The sequence below is a fragment of the Ciona intestinalis genome, unplaced genomic scaffold, assembly GCF_000224145.3.
Source record: "Ciona intestinalis unplaced genomic scaffold, KH HT000076.2, whole genome shotgun sequence".
Taxonomy (NCBI): Eukaryota; Metazoa; Chordata; class Ascidiacea; order Phlebobranchia; family Cionidae; genus Ciona; species Ciona intestinalis.
Window position 1 is genome coordinate 402,324 of NW_004190398.2, and position 25,083 is coordinate 427,406.

General features: G+C 40.4%; 1 protein-coding gene across 1 annotated transcript; it reads left to right on the top strand.

Annotated features, from left to right (window-relative positions):
* Positions 1-2,208: 2,208 nt before the first annotated feature.
* Positions 2,209-24,295, top strand: zf(c2h2)-65 (zinc finger (C2H2)-65). The gene is made up of 14 exons (XM_002128957.4): positions 2,209-3,054; positions 3,491-3,727; positions 3,987-4,141; positions 4,665-4,831; positions 5,478-5,651; positions 5,955-6,131; positions 19,375-19,608; positions 19,906-20,072; positions 20,310-20,407; positions 20,578-20,692; positions 21,650-21,761; positions 22,311-22,604; positions 22,871-22,933; positions 23,052-24,295. The coding sequence occupies exons 1-14, from the start codon at positions 2,914-2,916 to the stop codon at positions 23,174-23,176; spliced, it is 2,259 nt and encodes a 752-aa protein (XP_002128993.1). The 5' UTR covers positions 2,209-2,913; the 3' UTR covers positions 23,177-24,295.
* Positions 24,296-25,083: the final 788 nt, after the last annotated feature.

The following is a 25,083-nucleotide window of genomic DNA, read 5'->3' on the forward strand; positions in this document are numbered from 1 at the left end:
AAGTTAACGGTTATTTGCGAAGGCACAGTCACTTTACGGCTGGTTAAACGGAAAAAATCCCAAGTCGTTTACCGACTGCATTACCAGTGGTGGCAAGGCAAGTAATTTTATTTGGAGAAGCCATTTACTACGAAACGCGTCTATCACATTTTTTCCCTGAACCGGCCCACCGAAGTTGCGTTCGAAATAAGACATGTTCAGAATTGGAGTTTTCTTTATCTCACCGCAAGAGTCCGTGTTACGTCACAATGATGGCGGCCTTGATAAAAAGCATGGCTCCAGGCCATCATATGACGTTTGCCCCGCCGCTGCGTGCGATTTGGCATTACCTAATATCATGTATTCGGACAGCTATAAATATTCCGATGATAAAACGCCTTCGACATAAGGCGCGATTCCGTTGCGAAAACTTTACTTCTATCTTCCCCAAGAACGCCTCTGCCAAAGTTTCAGTTATCTCGCATGTTAAGTCATATGCTTATGATGTAACTACGAATGGTTCCTATTTAAAAAAGTGGTGCGGCAAAAAGAAGATTAGGTCGCACTCGTCTCAACTCAGTAATAGACACTTGTTGTGCGTCACAGAAATATAATCTTGCATGATTGTTGTCATTTTCGTCAGCTTGATCAGTGCGTTCGTTTACCAAACTATAAAAGTGGTATTTTAAATCTAAATTCGCTCTTGAATATGGATTCCGCTGCCAGAGTTTTAGACTGTGCTTAAGCTTTTCATTACGTGTAGGTCTAATTAGTTGACATAAACCGTTGCAGTCAGAGTATATGTTTAGATATATAGTAGGGTGGGGGAGGATGGGCCACATTTTAATTCCAGTTTTTCGAACCATTTGGTATAGTAAACAAAAAAAACATTCAAAGAATTATAAAACCATGTTCTCACGACTTCCTTAGACCGTTGTTAATCGTTTAAAACACGATCCGGATATTTGGATGTTATGTGCTAAAGTGTCTCGTCTTACCCCACAGTACTATTTTACTGTGGGGTAAGATGGATATCGTATTTCTTTGTTTTTAACAATTAACAAAAGCTGTTTGACAGTCGTGAGGATACGATATATAATACTTTGAATATTTTTTGTTTACCATCAAATGGAACAATAAAAAAAAATAATACAATAACTATTTTACCCCAACCTGTTATTCATAGGAAGCTGTGTATTAGCTAGCTAACGCGCACAACTCGTAATATTAATACAATGTCATGAAATTGTAGATAATGTTTACCAAAGGGAGAGAATACGCATTTAAAGACCACTTCAGAAAATGCATAAATTTTCTTGTCCGGACACGCCGTCTTCTTGCAACAGTTATAAATTGCTATCACGTTTTACATTGTTTGTCTCGAGTGTCTGCAGCTAGCTTCGTTTGCTAGTTCAACAGCGGTTTTACTCTACGTGTGCAAGCTAACACTAGTGCAAGGGAGATTTCAGTCGGACGTTGTTGTCGAATGCGTTTTGACTTCCGCCCTGTGGTGCATTTGCTGCGGAGCGTACAGGACGGTACGAAGAGCAAAGACTCCTTTTCGGGGAATGCGTGCGCTTAAAACTATTTGCACGAGCCTATTTTATAAAGCATGGTGTGCTAGATAAACCACTGGTGTAATTGTTTCCTGTGGTAACGAATGTGCTGCAGTTTACCTAGAAAACATACGCAGTCTTAGCAGGAATGGAGATGCACACGCAGCCTCGTCTGCTGCAACCAGTCTCATTGAAGGTAGTTATAGATAGCATGAATCTTTTCCCGAATTTGAAAAACGCCAGTTAACTAAATTGCTGTCTGAAAAAGTCCAGATGTAACCCAGGAGAGCTATATGAAAAAGAGCTATACGATTTTATTTAAACCTTCAAATTGTTATTGAAAATGTTCATGCAGCCCATTTTGATAAGAAAGCTTGTTTTTCTCAGCCACAAAGCAAATGCAGGGCGTCGATCGCTGTGCATCGTCTGTCTTACTAACTCCCGAAGGAGCTCTTTTGGCGCCGCGTTTATCGTGCTGCTATGCGCTCTCGTGGTAAATTAATACATGCATTGGGCTTGAACAGAGCTTGGCGTCTGGCTTCAATCCCGTTTTATCTGCGCAAGATATCGAGAACAGCCGGGGTCAATAAATGCATTGTTTGCTTGCCATATCTCTGCGTATCGTAGCCTACGTCTCAGCAACTCAATGGCTCTTCATTGGCGCCGGGGTCTTAGGAATCATCGAATGTTGTTTTAGTCTCCGTTTGGAGGCAGAACTCGAATGATTCAGAATTTACAATGTTAGCTTATTTTTCGTGTTTCAAGCGGTCCGCCATTTAGTATTTGTCTAATTTGAATATTGAGTAAATAATACGGTGTAATGTTAGAGAAATCGCTGGCAGCTATAAGTTGGAAATTTAGCATGCTTTATTTAGAACGGAATGTTATTCCCTTAAAACTAAACAGGGTCCGACGACCATCGTTGAGAAACGGTCCTGCATTGCGTGCTAATATTGAACCAGTCGAAGTTTTCTTTAATTAATCAAGCGGTAGATAAGGATACGGCTAACATGAGCGTTGAATATATTAGGAGAGCATGACAAACAGTGCATTACGTGAGTAAAGCACACGGTAGGGCACGCCCTAAGCTTACACCTGCATATTGATTTTACTTCTCCAGCGAGGACTGCATGGGTCCGCCTTTTATTGACATAGGCGCTCTCCGAAAGTTTTATCGAATGCATAGTTCTTGTATCGTTCCGATGTTTGCCCTCTGCCTGCCCGGCAACGGAGATGTCTCTTGTAAACAGCAACGGACTAATGTACTTTACTTGTTCTCGACAGGAGTTAAAAACGAGTATCTGTACATAACTGAACTAACCTATAACGACGCTCCTGGGACGGACTATTATAGCAGGAGAAAGAAGTTTTAGGGAAAATGAAAATGTCCGGGATGTCTCAAATGCTGAATCACAGAGAGGCAAGCCACGCCCAGGATTCATTCGCAAGGCTAAACAAACTACGTCGAGAGGGCATACTGTGCGACCTGACCATCCTAGTACAGGGCCACAAATTTAAGGTGAAAACTGACTCACTATTTTGGCGACTCTGCCCACGGTCATGAAGTAATCACAATTTAATCTGTACCTGCATGACTGGGAGTTTTTGCTGCCTTAAATAACTCAAGTAGTCCGAAATAGACACCGAAATAGTCGGTCATATTTATTTTTCTTGGCGGATGCAATCACCTTACAATTATTTCCTTATTTTAACGTAAAAAATGCAACAAAACTATGGTGAATTTCGAAAATTATTCGAGTTAGTGTTATAATATTTAAGGTAGTGTTATAATCAGTGGCGCAGCCAGGGGGGTTTAGGGGGTCGCGACCCCCCCTGATAAACCAAAAAAAAAAAATATTTTTCAAATATGTATTTGAACATTTTTTGATTAACCCCCTCCCTTATTTTTTTCTGGCTGCGCCACTGGTTATAATACACGGTTGAAACTTATACAGGCACACAAAACAGTAATGGCGGCTTGTAGCGACTACTTCTTAAACGCTGTTTGTGGGGGGAAATCAACAGCGTCCGTCACCGTTTCACCTGCCGGTCACATGACAATCGAGATGCAATACGTCACAATGAGAGGGTTTGCTCCTCTTCTAGAATACGCCTACTCCTCTGAGCTCCGCGCGAACGCCAGTGACGTCATAGATGTATTGTCCGCAGCGAGTTACATGCAAATGTTTAATGTAAGATTTTTTCTTTGCTATACGAATGTTTTGGGCCAATTTCAAATGGCGTGTTAATTACTCATGCTTACTGTTAGCACTGGGACGTGGTTGGTATAGTCACCGTGTAATTCATATCCATATCTAGCTTATTATAACAAGTATAAACCTTGTTCGCTTGTGGTTTATGACTCTGCCTCTGTATTGTTTATATAAGCATATACATATATAAGCATACAGTCCTTAGCCGTCGTATTCACGCAGCCATTTTCTCGCATAGGTTGCAAATGCATGTTCCGAATTCATGCGCTCGAATCTCTTGTGGACGCAAGGACAGTCCCGACTCGCAGCCTTGCCTATGCTGGCAGGTCGTAACATGTTGCTGAACGGGCAAATTCACGGTGAGCATCCAGCTACTGCACCCAACCCAGTTAGGTGAGTGTCTATTGTATTCCATTTGCGGTTTTGCTATATGACAGACGATCACTAATGCATGTTATTACTGCGTGTGTTCTTTGCAAATTACGCAATCCAAACTGTGATACAGAAGCCTACGAGATAAAATCCGATTAAAACGTACAGTCGTTGGTATTGCAGTTCATAGCGTATATTAGTAGCGCCATGTCATACTCAATACAGCGAGGCATTAATCGCCCATGGTAGCACCGTGTGTATTTTACTTTATATGCGACTGAACAAACAGTTAAAAACAAAACATTCGTGTTGTTATGGTCAGTAATTTCAACTTTCAAAAGTTCTGACCAAGAAAAAAAACATACATACATAGTTCCCTAATAATGAGGCCAGTTCCTCGTGTGATTAATACTACACTACACGACCATAAGCAGACATGTCACCCCTGCTAGGATCAGCAAAACTACATATTACAAATCTTCTTTTTTTTTAAATATGGAACGCTTCACAATTTTGCGTTTCTAATTATCCATTGCCCTTTCAGCCGACCGAATGGCCTCCCCGAAGCAATGAGCAGTTTACTGGCAAGTTCTGCGATGTCAGGTGCTGCGATAAACGGCCGTAATGGCCTTTCCCAGCCTCCTATGTTAATACCTATATCTTCAATGACACCGTATGAGGTTGGACTACACTGGGCAGACACCATGGCAGGTTAGTAAAATACTGATAGTAAGATGGGGAAAATGGGACACCATTTCATTCTATTGTCTCGTCCCATTTTATAGTAAACAAATAACATTCAAAGAATTATAAAACCGTACCCTCACGACCCTCATATACCGTTGTTAATTGTTTAAAACACGATCAGGATATTTGTATATTACGTGCTAATTAAGGGTGTCCCGTCTTCCCCACCCTACTTAATGTGTATTTAAAACTGCGGTTACTCGTGCGCTGTGTAATAACAAGCTCACGTACACCCAAAACCTCACAACTGATATGATGCACCCTTAGTTAAATCCGGTGTGCCACCAGTAAGGTCTAAGAATAGATTCAAAATTTCCCGTTTTGCGTTTCTACAAACAGATAAAGTAGGGTGGGGGAAGACGGGACACCTTTAGCGCATAATATACAAATATCCTGATCGTGTTTTAAACAATTAACGATGGTCTATGGGAGTTGTGAGGTTACGATTTTATAATTCTTTGGATGTTCTTTGCTTACTACCAAATTGTACAAGAGAATAGATTAAAAAGGTGTCCCATCTCCCCCCACCCTGCTATAGCAAAAGTTTAGAATTTCAAAAACCCAAAGAATATTGTAAAAAGCCGTTTGTTGATGGATTCTACCGAAACAGGTACCCATAATTTGCTGTCTCGTTTCGTAAACAACCAACCCGTTACAACGACCCGGTCGCCCCCGTCATCAATTTCACCTTCCTCCCACAATTCACCTGCTGCCGGATATGACGTAGTTACGTCATCAGCGGGACCACGAGGCACTGAAGAAGGGACCACGCCGTCAGCAGAAGGTATTAACTACAAATTTTATATACTTTGTTTTAGAAACAGATATGTAAAACTATGGGGTAAGATGGGTAAAATTAGTTCATAGTATCCCATATTTTTTAATCGTGTCTTAAACAATTAATAACGCTCTTTTGGAGTCGCGAGGACATGATCATATAATTCTGTACAGGTTTTACTAAATTGTGACTATAGGAGAGAAGGGATGTCACATGTCACATCTTACCCTGACCTTCTGTATTTTGTTTTTTTTTTAATTCAGTTTCCGTGTATTGGAAATTGCGAATGACCGCCATGTTAATTTTTAGCCGCAGAAAAAGCCGAGGAGCCGAATTCGGAGTCGACTTACAACAACAATAACAACAATAACAACAACAACAACGAAGGTTTGCTTCCTGACAAACCATCAACTGGCAACAACCGCAAATCGATCGCTGTTAAATTGGAAGCCAACCTCGACGATTCCGCCAACAACGGTACCGAAGGTAAGATGACGTCATTAAACACGTGACTATGACGTCATGGGCGTCTAAAATTGCGCGGTTTAGAGATGAACGCGTTAATAGTGAATGTGAATATTCCTTGCTTAAATAAGCAGCTTTATCAGTAAGCTGTCGCCCTACCCGGATACGGTTGCAATATACACCTATGGAAATGGCAGGGCGGTCGGGCGCGCAGTGTTTATCCTAAAAATTAAGTCTTTCGTCATAGTCCTCTAGACTGGAGACTGCCCGCAGCGCCTAAGTTATGACCGAGCGGCGTGAGAATTGCATTATCTAGCGTTCCGTGGCTAAAAAGGCGCAGATACTTGACGGAACGACTGCTTAAAGTCGGCTCTCGCAAGAAGCCCCCTTAATGCTTGAAGAGGTCAAAATGGAATGCACGCCTGTTAAGTGCCGAGCCCAGTTTGCCGAAAACAGTCCAGTGCTGCCAGATAGGAAACCAGAAAACCTCACATCCATTTGTTTAACGGGAAAGGCAGTGTTTCCGAGTAGTTTTTTCAATAATAATACACGGAACCACTGCTTGCTATTCGCGTTTCTTTTGGTTTAATTGGAACGGTCGTTTGGAATGGGTCCTGAAGTGCCTTCTTATCGCAGTTTTGCGCCCGGGATAAAACTTTTCGAGTGCTTAATGCGGACGGTACTTTGATGTACAATATCCCACTCCCTGCAGCGAAAACTCCTCCCCCTTTCTCTTTATTCTCCTGGCCGCTCTTCGCCACTGTCTCATCCCAAGCAAACGATCCACCGCACCGTTCCATCAAATTCTCTAGCTTTGCATCATCGTTCTTTCACCCTGTCGCCAACCGCCATTTGTGACGTAATAGAGAATGGATTGTGTGGTTTTACCAATCTCTCATTCCATTCAACCAGACTACTAATTGCTAACAACTGCCAATTCTCTAGTTGCCGAAAACATTTTACTCGCCTGCGTCTGTGTGTTACCCCGAAATTGAGATTTTCGCCTAAACTAAACGGCGGAAAATAGCATTTATAATATTTCACAGACAGTTTTACATGTTTTAAGTGATTTAAAATAACACAGCAGTGTATTTTCAATATACCAAATTCTACTCCAGTTCTTGTACATTCTTACCAAACTATTTGCCCTTCGTGAAATTATTACCAAAAGCTGTACATTGGGCCCACATACTAAGCAGTAGACGTACAAGGAGATTTGAAAATTCTGATAAATTATTGTTTCGCAAACAATAAGAGCTTCTGCAGGTGATTTGCTGTATGTTGCCCAGCAACCAGCAGTCTGTCGCCCTTGTCTATCGATTTTTGCGAACGATCGATAATAGGGTGACACAGCTCTAATTATTTATCCCCTACAATGCAGAGCCTATATCGATCCTTAGCCTGTCGTATTTAATTAGCAATTCGTAGCCGCTAAATATGCGATGATAGCCGTTTACCGTTGCTATGAAATATAAAACCGCTGGTCGATTTTGGCGTTGGGAAGGCGGTTACGGCATGACTGTTGTCTTTTTAAAATGGATATGCTATTCTCCAGCGAAGTATTGAAATTATGCTTAGGATTTTTCTGCGCTTTATCACGTATAATTGTACTGTCTGTTGCGTAGTGTTTGATATGTATCCCTGTCAGAATTTTGTGTACTCTGTAAATGCATCGCGTCCTTTCGTCCGTGCGGTCTTCGAAGTCGTTAGAACTGCGGCGCCAGCCCTTCCATGGTTTCATCACAGGTTATGTATCTGTGTGTGCCGACATCTTGCTTTCGAGATAAGAGAGTTCTAGATGCCATCTGTAGCACCATGCAATGTTAGTATAATGCCGCGTGTGGGGCGGGCCTCGGCAAATACCGTTTAGCCCGGTAAACATTCCGTCTCTGCCGTCCTATTTGCCACTCCACTTCGGCGAATGTTTGGACACTTTCGGCACGAAATGTAACAAGCGCCGCCAAAACTTGCAAGTCCAGGCATCGGGCGTTGTTTGTTTGACGTGCCGTAACTTGGATCGTATTTTTCCAATAAATACGTGGTAATAAGAGACTGGCATATAATGTGTCTTTACGTTTGTTACAATAGGTCTATTGTAGGGCCAATGCGTAACCACTGTTCTTGTAAATGACGCAACCAGTTGTATTTGCTCCTAAAACACACCGACTTAGTCAAGTTGTAATTTCCTTATGGTTTGGCAAATGTATCCCGTTGCGTGGGTACTGGTTACGAGGTATGGAACTTTTTATAACTTCTAGGAAATTTGTCAGATCTGTCTGTCAAGTATATACGCGCATTGTAAAGTGCTTCAGTCATTCGTTTATATTGGAAAGGGAAATTTCGTACACGAATGACGTGCATAGTGATGTTTGCATTTCATTGCATCGGTGTACAGGTGTCTTGTGTTTGCTTAGACCGTTAATGCTCGTACGCGAAAATCGTTAGGCTGCGCCGTTATTTTAAGCTTTTTATATCCTCAGCTGTCCAGAACATGCTGTCCCCACTTTTACGATCCCACTTCCTGCCACGTTGCCTTTAGGTCCCTTGCTTAGAGCATAACGACATGATTTTATTGCCCGGTTATTTGCGCAACTCCTGTTTCCTGTTTCAGCAGCAGATGCCTTGTGTACACATCTCAGAAGAGAGGACCTTGCGGCCATATGTCGCAAGCCGAACGCACCTAGCGCATTACCGGTAGGTGAATCATGGGAAATTTTGCAGTTTCCGCACATGATCGTAACCTGGTTTCGCCAATGATAAATAAACAGGATTTCGCAGTAGCTGTTTCGACCGCATTAAAGTTACGACATTCGCCTTGACCGGTTTCGCATTTTGGAGTTATTTTTTCGAAACTTGATTTTTTCAGTTTTAGTTATTATACAGTTGCGATATTCGCCTTGACCGGTTTCGCATTGCGGACTTGTTTTCTTCGAAACTTATTTTCAGTTTTAGTTTAGTTACGAAATTTTCCCTCTGTGCCGTCGGGTTTTTTTTCTATGACACCAAGTTTGGTGCGGCGACCGATAAAACGCGCCTGAAAAGTTTATCTATTTCGGTCAAAATTTATCACGCGTGTGAATCTGCACGTATTCTGGCACCTTGGTTTTTAGATTACAACCGCAGTCAGATGTAGAATTTAACCATTCCAACGCAAAAATCATTGTTACGTCACTGAAGTACACGGAACTTGTGGTTTTCATTCGGCGAAAAGGGCTTGGACTAAGTACAATTTCGTAATGCATGCGATTTCTTAGTAAAGTTACTTCTCCTTCTAAAATAGGCAAGTCACTGTGACATGGTCAAATATAGTTCGAAATGCATCCGCGTGCGGGTTTTCGTTGCCTGGAGCACTTAAATATCACGAACTCCAACCGTTTAAGTGTTTTCGCTGACGCACACATCGTTTTTGTTAATCACCTCTCCCCAAAAGAAACTTTTTTTTCTCAATAGTTTACTCTTTAGTGAAGGGAACTGTATGCCAAAATACCCCACCAGAACCGCCTATCCCAAATTCCATACAGTACATGTTTCTAAATGCGAAACGGCTCCGACTAAATGCACGATTGACCCGTCGAATTTCAAGACTAAGCCATGTTTACCTGCAAACGGTGCGACTATGACGTCACAGTACGTGACTTGTTTTCGCGATTTCCTTTGTCTGTCGGCTGATTGGCAGCGTACGCTTAATAGGCCGTGCGATTTTTGCTTTTGTTTACAGAAACTTGAACCAGGCGCTGTTTCACTTGTCTATATAAACAATATACACCATTTATTGTTATTGTTACGTCACAAACGCAGTCTGGCGGAAAATAAGGGCTTGGTTTTACGGTTTTGGGTTTTTGGCGGTCTATGTTTGGGCGAAAACGATCATTTGCGGCTTTTAGCATTACGAGTCATCAAGTATATTTAAGTTGCTTGGACGGTAGCGCTATAGACGCGCGCAACTGAGTGAAACTTGGCGTTGCTGGTAAAAACACCGCGTTTGTAATGACGAATTTGAATTCCCCTCCTTTGGCAAGTGCACGGCTTATACAGTTAAGGAAGTACCGGCTAGACTGTTTTAAATTCATTTCACACTTAGTGGTACGGGCTTTCGATTCTCTAACGACAAGGGACACTCGATGCGGAGGTATTAACATTTATGCACACCAGCTTCTCATAAGACTTTGGATTTCGATTTCCCATTCTTTCGTGCCCCGGGCGCTTGTTGTATTGGTGACTGCGGTGGCAGACGCATTGTTACGACATAATGTAACGTGATCTCATAGCATTATTTCGTCAACAAGACTAAACCTGTCATCTGCTAACATTTTCTCCCAAGATGCCCAGGCCCCTTATAAGGCAAAGTATTATGTCTGCAGGTGAATCAAAAAAGGTTTCCGTGTAATGGCAGACCAACGTACGCTTAAATTGGACGAGTAATCCCGATTTCCCTGCGGACGTTAACGTCTATGTTTAGAAAACTCGCAATAACAGTCGAACAATTTAAAACTAAATTAAATAAAAAATCAAAAAAATCTTTTTTTTTAAGATAAATACTTTTGAACCGATCCGAAACCACAGCGTGAAAAAATGATTAATTTAAGGGAATCACTGAGGATTAAATTTCTACCTGGAAACACTGGCGATAATTCCCAGTCCAGTCATATAGTACATCCGCATTGCAGTTACGTCATTGCTTTTGTCTGCACTGTGACTTTCTCCTTAACATGTTGATTGACGGTGATTTTTCCAGATCCCGCTCACGACCCTTACGAACGTGTCGGGCGGTCTCCCGTGTAAAACCACAAAATTAAATCTTCGTTTATTTTTAGGCCCGTTAACCTCACGCATGACGCCTTTTTACAGACACTCAAACTCACTCGATTTTGAGTCAGTTCATGCCACCTGACGGACAATCCCAGGTTTTCTCAGTAAATGTGACACTTTTTTTCACGGCTAATCTCTTGACTAAAAAGGCGTAGCTTCGTCATCGTTGTATTGAAAGGCCTCTACATGCGGGTTATTGTTTTTAGAAAAAGTTACAACTGTCGTCATATGCTCACGTTGCGGCCTCGCCTTTTCGGGCGAATGGTCACGTTCATGTACCATCCTTAATGCAAAACCGGCAACAACGCTTAAAGATGCACGTAACCGCGCCTATAGTTCGAAGTTCAATTATAAAAGGTCATTAGTATTTTGCTGTACACAGTTCGATATTTCGCGATAAGATAGATCCGACATAGCAGTTTTTAAACATCGCTTCATAACAAGATTTATCTCATTCCATAATCTTTACATTTTGCTGAACTCGCATAAAAACAAATCGTTTTTGTTTTGACGCGATTTGCACACCGATTAGCGGTTAATAATGCGTCCCGGCGTTCAATTACGCACCGGTGCGAGTGAAAAAGCGGCCCGGTACGCAGGTGGTTCATGTTACAGATGGGTGCGGCTGTTAAAGGAACAAACCTTTTGCAAATAAGTCCAGGATATGTTTTGCGGCGTCTCCGATGCGGATGTAGCTTCGTGTAGTTAAAATCACTTACCAGTGTTGCCAGATATATTTTCCAGCGAAGTCGAAGTGTAATTTTTTCTCAAAATTGTTTCCTATTAATTTTAAATTGGGGGTAAAAAATGTTTGGAAACACTGTTCCGCAGTGCTCTCAGGAAACGCGGTTGTGACGTAACAAGTAGTTAATAAAGGGTTCGGCGGGAAGCAAGATTTATTTCGTTCTTTGTCGCCAACTTAGGCATGGGAGACGCAGCGACGATAAAAGCATGCTGCTATTACGTCAGGCTGTTTTTGTGCACTTGTTTTTCGCTCGACGGAAACTCGACTTTTGCTGTGTTGTTGTCGTCGTCGTGCAATCGCGATTTTCTATATTTGGAAGTTCCGCCACAAGCTTAAAAACCCGATACCGGAAACTCGTTTTATGCAAACCCATTTTCTCCGAAAAATACTAAATGTTTCGCCTTAACGTAATTTTTTTTGACTTTCGTCAGGTGATGCCACCGCTGGCCTTAATTTTCAAAGCATTTACATTTTAACTAATGATGTAGAAGTAAAAAACACGAGTTTTACTTTAAATTTATTTCTTCCTTTTAAAAACTAGTTTGTCAATAATAATGTGACACTATTGCCCGCTTATAAGATGTAGTTTCTTCGCATGTACTACTGTTTAGTCATATGGTACAGTTTTCTGTACCGTTTAGAAACAAGGATTAATCCCAGTACTCGAAATTGCTTCAATAGCTTCGAATTCCCTAAACGGGCGACTGTAATAAAGCTAACGGTCGGCGCTCTTGTAATTGGCGGTTGACCCTTCAACCAATTTGCAAGCGGTCGTCGAAATCCTCCCACCTCGGGCGCTTCGGTTTCCGCAGTGTCCGCGTGTTTAAGGAAACTCCGTCTCATGCATTTAATTTGGTCACGGAAGGCTAGAGATATTGTAAATATCCGGACTGGAAGCCACTATCGTCATTGCAGTGCTTCTCACCCGCCTCGTGGTTTCCTTTCCTTTGTTTTGTGTTCATTTTTGAAGTGACTGTAATTGGCAGCGAACGCCTTTATCAGGATGTAACGCTAAAATCTCACACGCACAATTGTACAGCTAAATATATAATGACGAGATTTTACAGGTTATCTCGTTTTTGAGCGGATTTCCGCTTCGTTCTAATATGATAAAGTACTTCTTTTTTCTTGTAAGGATGTTAGATCAAATACATTGTACCTTAATAGGCGCAACACCTTCGTTTTACCAAGACTGTTTCCCCAGGACAAAATTTTGAAACAAAAAAGCAGCCGGAGTGCATTCGTAAAAAAACGCATAAGGACCGATTGGAATTTCCGATCGCAAAATTATTGCTGTTTTGTGGTTCGATTATTTTTCAGGTCATTGAAAATTGTTCTCTCGCCTCCTGCAATTGCAACAGGTGCTTCTTCCGGTCGATTGCGACGCGTTTGACAACTTTGGCGTGTAAGTCATGCGTAACGCGTGCACCATCGGTATAGGGCTGTATTATAATAGCACAGTGGGTGGGTGACAGAAATAGCGCTTTAACTTTGTTACAAAAACTCGTGCGCGTGGTTTGTTGTGAATTAGGGACACGGTATCGCCTTTTATGCTGAAGACCGCGGGTCAAACGATTTGACTTACGATTGGGAAGCTAAATTGAGAAGCTTGACAGCTAGGGTGTGGAACTGAGTTAGATACATGGCATGCACTACGGAAATGGGGGTGCCGTTTAAAGGCTTGGGAGTCGCGGCCCGTTTCCTGGCGCAGTTGCTTCGCACGCGATTGCACGCCGCGCCCGTTACTTCAATATGTGAATATCAGTGAACTTTTTATTGCAGTCGATGCGTGTAGAAATGCAGGGTCGTTGGCGGGTGGGGCACGACGCTTCAATTGTCTTGTGTGGACGGCGATGCGAACGATTTCCACTGTAGGCCACTCCGCATAATGACTATCGGCGTTAAACACGCGGGTATATGGACATTGCTATTCGCTCGATAAAACATAAAGTGTATAATTTTCCAAAGGGTAATACATTAATACAACAGATCATGGGCGAAAGTTTAGAAGTAAGACAGTTAAGTTTAAACGTGTATTAAAAATCCTTCGACAGTATTACGTAGAACCGGTAAAACTGTTTCCTTAAGACACCTTTACAAAAATCTTAGAAAACGCAAAACCGACATGCCAATTGTCCCCTTTGTTAAAAAAAACGCGACAGTCGTAGTCTGAAAGCAGACTTGCCGCACGCTTTTAACACGTGGTTGCAAGTGAGAAGCGGCGAGACGACGTCCGTCAGCAACTCGACTCTAAGTACGGCGATAACAGGTAAAGGTGTCGACATGTGATCTTTACTGTAAGAGTAATGTGTCACGGTGACACGCTGCCCTGCAAATGCATACCGCTTCCGTGGCCACTTAAATAGGCGTGACGACGTAGGTTTAAAATCCCCCCAATGAGATAAGGAAATCAAGATTGACAGGAAAGTTACAATTTCAGTTTTAGTGTCGCTATTTCTATTTTCGGAGGGACATAACACGAGTCGGAGCGCACATTGTACAAATACGCGTTGTGGTGTCGCAATTCTGCTCGACATGTGCGGTTGCGCGTGATCGGGATAGGTGAACGGGCACACATGTCATGCTCTTGTCGTGCCTGCCATTCAATTAACCGCTCCGATCCTCTGTTTACTTACCACGCCTTTCCTAATGCACGAGCAGTGATTTCGGAATCCGGGTGGTTTCGCCACGTCGCCTCGCTCCAGTTCGCGAAGTAATTCGGGTTTTGATTCCCATGCATTAGCAGCGTAAACACAGGATGTTGCCGCATGATTGTGTTCTTTAGCAGCAAAAACTATCATCATGCTCCGTTGCCCCGGCACCTGGACCGTCAGTGAAAGTTTTTGAATGACAGCCGTTATTGCATGCGTCCCAAAATAGAACCACCGTGGGGTCCCAGTTACGGCGAGTTTGTGTTCTTTGTTGCTGCTATACAAAGGCAGGGATTCCGAGCGTACAGTTGGTCGCCAAGTAACACTCCCGCATGGTTATTGTTGCGCGAATCCATGCGCTCATATATTGCGTGCGGGGCTTTGGCGCAAATCAATAATTCAGCAGAGCTGCACAAAAGAGCGACAATTTGTAAATCCCTCCGCGTTGTCTCGCACCGCCGCAGCGGCCATTGTAACCTCGCTTAATTGCGCACTGCCACGGGACGAAATCAATTAAGGAAGATACATTTTTAATACGTCACCGTACACTCACAACACGCACACCTGGAACTGCCTGGCGGGGCCGGTAATAGTGCCTTCGACAAAAGCGAAGACGCAAACAACAGATGCTGCCTATCGCCACAGCAACGCGTGAAGCGGCCAAACAAAGACAGGATTTAAGTGTTGCTGTCGTTGTACTGGCTATTGTGCATCGCAAGCCTTCCGCATCGACTATCGAAAGGAGACACAAAAAGATACTGCGCTCTCACTCACAAGTATTGTGTTGCATATAGGAAACTGTACAATGTAACCAACGCCATTTAAAGTGATGTCTGTAGCTCGAATTACGAGACAACGCTTAACACAGGAATCCCAATGCTGCGTGACCCCAGCCAGCGCGTTAATGACCCGCTGCTTATCAAATATCACTCAAATTTAATCGCCTCATATTAGAAGAGGAAGTGTTAACCAAAAATCAACCGCTATTGAAAATCGATTTGACGAATCGTTTTGAAGTTGTTGGGTCACTTTTATCAGAAACTGGTTTTCAAATTCGCTCGCTATATGAAAAAAAGCTTTTAATTTCCTGTATATTGAGCAGAGTATACATTACAAACCATGGCATTTGCATGGCGTCTTTCATTGTTGACAAATCGAGTGTTTTATCTCCGCGTCGCTGAAAAAATGACAGCAGTTATTTGAGCTATAGGAATCCGTTTTGTTGTTGTAAAATCACCCTTGCAACGATTCTCTTTTCGTTTACCGATGTAAGATTTGAATCATATAGTTGGCTGGGGGAAGATAGGACACCTTTAGCTCCTAATATCCCAAAATCCTGAATGTGTTGTAAACAATCAACAACTGTCTATGGGAGTTGTAAAGATACGGTTTTATAAATCTTTGAATGCTCATTGTTTAGTACCAAATGGGACGGAAAAATAGAATGAAAAGGTGTCCCATCTTCCCCCACCATACTGTATATAGCTTGGTTGAGAATATTGTTTTTAAATGTGGTAGACAGTCCCACAAAGCGCACGCGACTTCTACGACATTTTAATCTTATCTGAAGTATGACAAACAAAGATACGATCTATAGTCTATACAACGTAAAGTACGACTCCGTATACGGAGATACTGCCTACGGAAACCGTAACTCTCCGTTTAAGTAAAAATTGCCTTCGTCAAGTCACGCAATAATTACATGCATTATAAGATCCCAAGGGTCAATTAAAACCCATGTGAACTCGGAAATGAAATCCTTCTTTATTGCGTGCATTTTCCCACTGCCCGTTTCCTTTTCAGTCTCCGTCGCCATTGCGTCGCTCTAACCCGTTTAAAGAACAAAGCATTTACTTACAAGCTTTGATGTGGTGTGGTAGACTACTGGGGAACTGAAGCCACCCGCAATGTATTTCGACTCCACACGACCTAAACACGAGTCTGCAACTTATTAAAGCTGTCAGAAAATATAATTCAGGAACGTTTTAAACTGGCCAGCATTTTAAGTGTTTTCTATTAAAAAAAAAACGCCGATGTGTACGTCGATTTGAATGTAATATGCAAAATTGTTCAACTGTCTTTTTAAACGCATAAACACGCGCTATGATGAAACGAAATTTATTACAGTTTATTCGCAGTCGAATCCAAACGTTTAGTTAAATGTGACGCATGCGTTGTGTTATTTGCTGTTTAACAGCCGTATTAGGAATAATTATGTCGCTTTCATGTGGAAAGTAATATGGTTGATCATGTATATTCTGCGTCATTTGAAAGGCTAGCGTTTATTGTAAACACCTAAATAGGATGACATGTAGTATTTTGTGAGAATGTGGATTACTAGTAAAAGTAGTTTCCAGAAAAGATTGCGCAAGACACTTCCAATCCATCACTGCCTCCGAAGAAGCACTATGCACGTTTCATAATAGTGGGCGTGATCCAAACTAACGAGTAAATATCCCTGCACAAACTGCGGACAAACTACAATGCCATAAGTTGTGTGCTGGCTATGCCACGCCAAACATTAGATCCCTTGTTATTCCTAGCGCTGCGGTTTACTCAGCACCCCCGGTAGCCCAGCTGCAAACGCCCGACAAAGGATTTCGTGTGTACGGTCAACTGGCTGACCAAAGTACACATAAACCCGTGTGCTTGGCTGGTCTTTCTGTTTAAATCATATCTGCATGTTAAATTAAACAACACCAGTTTGCACAAACCCCCCATATTTATGACGTCACTGAAGAGTATTAATCCCTCGTTGCCCAGCAACTGTTTCCTAGTAACGCTGGCGGCAGCGGAGTCGTAACCGGAGTTGGCTTAATGCTGACGCATTTCAATGCGTTTGTGACGGAATAATGTATCGGTCGCTTGAATGGTTTCAATAGATGCGCAGTCCATTGTACGAGCCAACGGTCGGTCTCGCCTTACTTTCACCCGCTTTGTCGAAGCACTTGTTATTACTGCCGGGCCTCATTCGACCCTTTTGTTCGTGCCACTTCAAAATGCACGAGATGCGATGAAAACATTCCTCCGTGGCGAAAGCAATCCGCTAGAAATAGCAGGATGCCAACCTGGCAACAGTCTGACAGGCTAGACTGTCAGTTTCGCTGCTGTACTTTTCCTGGTAACACAGACTCGTTCATTACAACGCACATTTCCCGGTAATAAAACCATATGCATGAAGTTAAGCATTACGAAGTGAACAAGTTTGGGTACAATTAAAAACGTCTTGGTAGCTTTTAATGTTGAGTTACCTATTTCGGACTCGGACCCAGTACTGATATATTGCAAAAGCCTATTTGTTTGTACCATTTGTACTATATTTATTCAATCGTTGAACGCGTTGTGAAACAAATTTATTTCCTCAAATAGAACTCTAGCGCCCTCTGTGTCAGTTCCGCATTCAAATCCCTGTAATTTATATTTTCTAGTTGACCTTCATCGGAAACAGCATTAGGGTACATTCTATTTCACTGTTTTTGTGTTTATGATTTTCACACGTTATACTCTTCATATGAGAAGTAGTATTCGAGTGTTCGGCGGCCGCTGTCGAGATTTTAAAGTCCATAGTGATTCATGCGACGGCGACGACTCAGAAGCCGCGGGTCGCGATTTCTTTTGTCATAGTTACGTCACAATTGCATTTCAATTGGTTTCCTCTCGGCGAAAATGACGTAAGAGCGGCGGCGTGCAACAGCGTTCGCACCGCGGCGGAAGAATTATTGGATGTGCCCCATTACCAAAGTTGATGGTTTCAAAACGCTCATTACCTGATGCTGCGTACGTGCAACCAAGCTTCGAGTATGTGGATTCCGTCTTTCGGCAGGCGAGACAGCATACGACGCGATTGTGAAGCAGGGCCACTGATTTTGCTATTTCGAAAGGTCGGATTTCGTGATTCTGACACCGATAAGAAATGGTAATACGATTATCATGCGTCTCCGTTAAAGAACACCAAGAAATGTCAGCCCGCTAATCTCTTCGCACAAGTAGCTGATGTTAATTTGGATGACGGCCAATCTGCAGTGTCCGTATTATTGCGGTATTAATTTCCACGTAGCGATTTAATCGCAGATACGTGCCGTCACCGGGACAGACGTCCAAGACGTAATATTTCAGTGTAATGGTCGGTCGTGGCAGGAAAATCGTGCATCCCAAAGTTCAAAGGCCCTGCTCCTAACAAGGCTAATTAGCGCTATACATCCTGTTAATCGCGCCATATCTGAGTAATTACGAACGACTCGGCTGCACGCGGCCAATTGGCGATGCCGTAACGTGCACTTGCCTTGCCTAATTCGGACGCTACCAGCGGAATTAGAACATGTAATTGCTGCCACACCTTAAAAAGCAAGGGGTAGGCCCGTGCATGGCGAATTAGTGCAATTATGATTAATTTCCTTATTTTAAGTTAGCCCTGAAAGTCACTTTGTTATGACTGTGGTTGACAGCGGCTGACAAAAACAAAGCACCTACATAGATCAACATTGCGATAAACGAAACACTCCCCACCGCGTTATGAGCTTGCATTTTTGTTGGTTAAAGTTGATTTAAAGTTCCCGTGTTGCAGGTGGTCCCACTGCATTCCATCTAAATTTAAAACTTGTTTACACCACAGTATTAAAATAACATGCAAATCCTATTGCTTTTCAAAAATGCGTAACAACTACAAACTAACTTTCAGTAGTCTAACCAACGCGCCGAGCAAAAAACGACCGATGTTAGTGCTTCTGGCATACACGTTCTAGCATATTCGTTGTCGTATTCCAAGAGACAAATAAAAGTCATGTTATGCATAGTAGGCAGGGGTAAAATGATCCATGTTTTCATGCTCTTTTATGGTCCCATTTGGTAGTAAACAAAGATTATTTACAGATTTAAATAACCATATCCCCACGACTTTTAAAGGGCGTCGTTAACTGTTAAAATACGATTAGAAAATATTTAATTTAATGTGCTAACAGCATCCATCTCACCCCACAGTACTATAAAAAATGTAATCGTATTCAGTAGACTTACTATTAAAAGTTGTTGCAAAAAACACAATTCCTTTTTTTAATTCCAGACGGCACGAGTAGCGTTACGACGCCCCCACCCGACGCAGAAGATTCTTGGCAAAGCCTTCAACGTCTTTACAGTTTCCACTGTAAACCCGACAGCAAAGTGGAGTCAGACGGCGATTCAAATGAAACGAGGAAAAATGCAATTAATGAGATAAGAAACAAAGCTCTTGGAGAACTAAGAAGCAGTTCTCTAAGTCCATCAGTGATTAGTAGCATATCAAATGCAGCATCAATAAGTAAGACTTTTAAATTCATTTATTTTTATTGAATAAAATGTGAAAAAAATATTTTTGAAACTAAAGTTTAACAAAATTGTGTTTTTAACTAAAATTTCTCTTTTTAATAATTAAATGTGAAAACAATTTTTTTGGACTCAAAATTGTGTTATTGATTTAAAAATCTTTTTAAGGAATAAAATATGGAAAAAATTGTTTTGGACTAAAATTTTAACAAAATTGTATTTGTAACTTAAAATATATCAAACAATTTCATTTTAAATTTGCCAATTTTTATCGTTTTTTTTTTCGTTTTAGAATCAGCATTGGATTCAATCCCAAGACTTGATAATGCTGTTTCTATGGTCCCTCGTCTGACCGGTCTCACAGTTCAAAATGCGATCTTACAAAGACAGAAGCAAATTATGGAACAACAACAACAGCAAAGGGAAGGAGAAAAACTGGTAGCGGAACTTCCAGTTGTGGTAAGTTAAACCGGTTCCAGCTGCCTCAAACCTGTTTAGCAGTGTAAATTTTTCCTGTTTTGACTACCAGTTTTTATCGGAACAGACTAGTTTTTACCAGAAAAAATACCTTTAACCTAATTCAACACAAATTCTTTACATATCTGAAGTACTACTCATTAAAAAACAGCCTAAAAACGCTTTTAGTATGTTTATTTGCATTAATGAACAAAGCAATTTACCAACAATATTTTTTAGCCCCCAAGTGGCCAGTATATGAGTGTACGACGAAGAACTTTACAGTCAAACGTACCAAAGCCACACCAGTGCCAAATTTGCGGGTCAAGATTTACAAGGTAAGTGAATATGATCCACAGTTGTTATATATGTGGGCATGCCATAGGACCTGAGATTTAGGTGCTATTTATACTTATACACCATTAATACCATTAAAAAAACACTTTTAAAGTAAAAAAAAAACATTTTTAATATAACAGCCTTTAAATTTCAACCCATTTTTATACAGATTCCACAACTTAAAGCAGCATATTAAGCTTCACTCTGGTATCAAACCATACGAATGCGACGAGTGTGGAAAACGATTTACAAGGAACTACACATTAAGGTTGCACAAAATGAAGGTAAATAAAACCCCCTAAACGATGATGTAATTTTGGGTGTGCCGACTGTGACTCATTTACGTGTAAGAAATGTTTACATAGACAACTTTACTCCTTATTAATCCTAAGTCAAATAAGGTGTATCGCTAGTAGTGTTCAAGTCTGGTACAGATTAATATGTGCTAAGTATAACGGTCACACATTGTATCTTTAGTAGGGTGGGGGAAGAGGGACCTTTAGCACATAATATCTAAATATCCTGATCATGTTTTAAACAATTAACAACGGTCTATGGGAGTCGTGAAGATATGTTTTTATAATTCTTTGAATGTTTTTTCTTTACTACCAAATGGAACGAGAAAATAGAATGAAAAACTGTCCCATCTTTCCCCACCCTATTATATCTAATATTCAACATATAATTGTGTAAATAATTTAAACAACTGTCGTTTTAAATTTACTTCTACTTTTTGTTCTTTACACAGTAATCATATTTTCTTTACAATAACCAAAAAGATAAAATTATGTTAAAATAATTCTGTATAAATTTTCACACTTTCTTAAATTTAAAAAATAGACTTCTGTCTCTACTTTATCATTAATGATATTCAAATTTTCATACTTTGCTTCAACAGAACTTAACCTCCAACTTCTTTATTTCTTCTATATTTCTTCTTCCTTCCTCCTATTACTTCACTAAGTGTAAGTTTCCTTTTTCTGCATGCGCACATATTCACCTACTAAGTAACGTATGTTATAACTCGTAAGCCAGCACAAGGTGTATGAAACAGAACACTAGTGTTATATTGACTGTCGTTACCCTGCCACGCAAAGATAAATAATCGGTTACCACCACTAAGTACAATGTAAAAATTCATTTTTTAGGTAATCAGTGATTTAATTATTTAACAAGACTAAATAGTTACATTCATTCATATGGTTTAAACATGCATGTAACATTCCAACTTTTATATTCAGCATGTTGGAATCCGTAACTTCAGATGCGGTACATGCGATGCCAGCTTCACAAGCCTTGGTGAATTCAGAGCTCACTTGCGTATCACCATGCATTCCCATATGCCTATCAATGGTAAGGCATTATATAAGCTTTGGTCTCATATATAGTAATGTGGGGTAAGATGGAACACCTTTGGCACATAATATCCAAATATTCTAATCGCGTTTTAGATAATAACAACAGTCTATGGCAGTCATGAATATATGTTTTTGTAATTCTTTAAATGTTTTTTGTTTACTACCAAATGGAACGTGAAAATAGAATGAAAATGTTTCCCATCTTTCCCCACCTTTCTATATAACAGTATAGGTTCCATAAGGAGAATCTTTTTTATGGGTTCCATTTGTAAGTCACCTATTTTATGGATTTTATAATTGTGGTCACTTTTTATGGATCGCAAATTTTAAGTTACTAATTTATGGGTCCCAAAATTTCAGTTACTTTTTATGGGTCGCAATTTTTAGAATTACTTTTTTATGGGTCCCAATATTTAGGATTACTTTTTTATGGGTCCCAATATTTAGGATTACTTTTTTATGGGTCCCATTTTTAGGTCACATTTTCACCAATCCACAATCAAATTGACCGAATTTTTTTTTAACAAAAATATATTTGTTTTAGGGTTAAATGGGAATTCACCCAGCTTAATGGAACCCGAAGATCTGAGTTCGGCCCCAGCACCACAAGGGGTTAGCAAGTTCAACCATTTTGACGCTGCTCTGCTTCGTTACGGGGTTGGGTCCCCTGGTAGTAGTGGGGGCGGGGCTGCAGGCGAGGGGTCAACTGGAACCATCTCGCCCCTGGGGCATGGGGCTATGATTCCTGGGACAGGGGAATCCCCAGAAAGGAGCGATCGCTCTTTAAGCGGCTCGCCTGAGGATTTATCTACCAAGAGACCTCTGTCTGATATTGAAGGTAATTTTTTTTTTTTTTATAAATTATATAAATTTTAAAATTAACATATTTTTTATCAGTAAAATATAAAATTCTTACCAGTTTTGGGCAATATTTTTAAGTACTGAAAACAGAAACTTATGTTTCATATTTTGGATATCTCAATAATATTTTATCAGTAAAGTATAACATCATTACCAATTTTTACATTACTTTTAACAAATACCAATAGCATAAAAACGTATTTTTGATTTTTCGGGTTTCTTAATATATTATTTTTTTCACAGACAAACATCATGAATCAGTTGAAACAATCGCTGAATATTCTGACCATGATTCCACAACACAAGGTGTGTTTGTATGAATAAGCTTGTAACTAACACCTGTTAAAAATGTCCAATTTTAATTTATTTTCAAGTTTTTTATATCAATTATTAAATTTTAACGAAAAATTAAACTTTTTTTTAGAATCCAATCTCGATTCTCCAAAACGTCGCAAACTTTCCGGGATTCCCCTGTACCAGGAATCCTCACAAACAGAAAACGACGAAGATGAGCCAATGTCGCTCGTGATCGACACTTCACGGGATTGACTCACACCCGTGAAACTTTCCTTCACAATCGTCCAGATTACATGAAAATCAAAATTTCCCAAACTTCCGAAAAAAAATTTTCCGAATCGAAGAAAATTCGGCCAGAAATACAAAATACAATAACCCAGTTTAAAACAATGACGGTGTGAAAATATAGTGCTTATAAGTGAACCGTACTATGCCGAAACACTTCAGATGGCCCTATGCTTTGCCGTCAAGCTCACTGTAGTTTTAACTGTGACCTATAATCTGTGCTTTTTCTGCTGTCATGGGATCTGGCATCCCGTTTTTGCCGTTCACACAAAAAGTGAGCGTCGCATATTGTTGTTTTGTCACGTGTACTCTTATATTTATGTATATTTTTATTCTTATTACACAGCGTGTATTTATTGTTCACTTCAATTCGTAATACGCGACATTTTTTTGCCCGAATAGTTTCAAGTAATTTATACAAAAAAAAACACACAAACCGATACTTAACAAAAGGTACTATTATATACATTTAAACTGCCGTTCATGTTTTGCACTTTTCTAATGGTCCTAACCAATGCACAATATCAAAATCACATTTTCTATACCCCGGTGCCTTTCCAGTCTATATACCTTCCTACCCGAGTGCCTAATTCTGATTTAACCATTCCAATAATGCGGTTCTTTTTATAAAATCGGTGCTACTTCGCCACCCGTTTTGTTTTCCTCTCTTCCCTTGCCGTTTTGCATGCTGTACAGAGTTTCACTCCTTTTCGTAGCAAGTAGATTTCTTTGTGCTGCTTAGTCGAACTTTCTCGTGATTTTTTCATCAATACTCCGTAAAAACTCCGCTAAAAAACTGATTTTTAAATCGTACACAATCACGTTCAAAAAAGTGCCTCACGAAATATATGTACCAATCCCCCTAGCCACCCTTAAGAGCTGTTCCATTTTTGTAACAGTTTGTCCCCCTTTGCACACGACCTCACAACTAACTAACAAACAAAAGTGCCTTAAAAGCAATCGCAAAAATTCCTAATTCCGTAGTTTGTGCCTTGCTTTATTTTCCTTGTAAATCAAACGTCTAGTTATATGTTCCATAATTTTTAGAGTACATTCCTGTGCCCAAATACATAGAGTTTGTCGTAACCATGTGTTGTACCTTGTAGAAGGATTAGTGTCAGTTTCCTATCCAGCGCTACGAAATGATTACCGAAAAAAGTTCATCGAATTGTGTTAAGATACACACTAGTTATGTTTTGTAAAATACCCTGAACGTTGGGAGCTGTGAGGATACGATCTAAGTGTTTCTTTGTTTACTACAAAATGGGACGAAAAAATAGAACAAAAATGTGTCCCATTTTCCCCACCCTACTGTACCAACTTTTAAAATATCTTAAATCTCATTTAGACTAATAAACCCAAAACTTTAACTTATTTTCTGCTACATTATGCCCCCATTTATGTTTTGTAAATAACACTTCTACAGTCGCTAGTACTGCAGTAATCAAGTAATCAGCACTCAGCGCCGAGCGGGTTTATTCGTTTTCTTGCCTTTTTTCCCTTTCTTGCAGTTGTTACGTAACAGTAGACATGCGAATCGGTTAGTTTACATTAAGAGTAATATGTACGTTAGAAACTAGTTTTATTTAAGGTTTTCTACGTGAAGTAAATTTAGGTAGACAGTATATTTACATCAGTATATATAGTAGTATATTGTGGTGTTAGTTTTATGATTTGATTATATTGTTTGAAAAATTGTTTTAAACACGAGGAACATGTAGTAAGGTAGGGGGAAATGGGACACCTTTGGCACGTAATATCCAAATATCCTGATCGTGTTTTAATCAATTAACAACAGTCTATGGGAGTTGTGAGGATACGGTTTTATAATTATTTGAATTTTCTATTTTTATACTTCCAAATGCGACGAGATA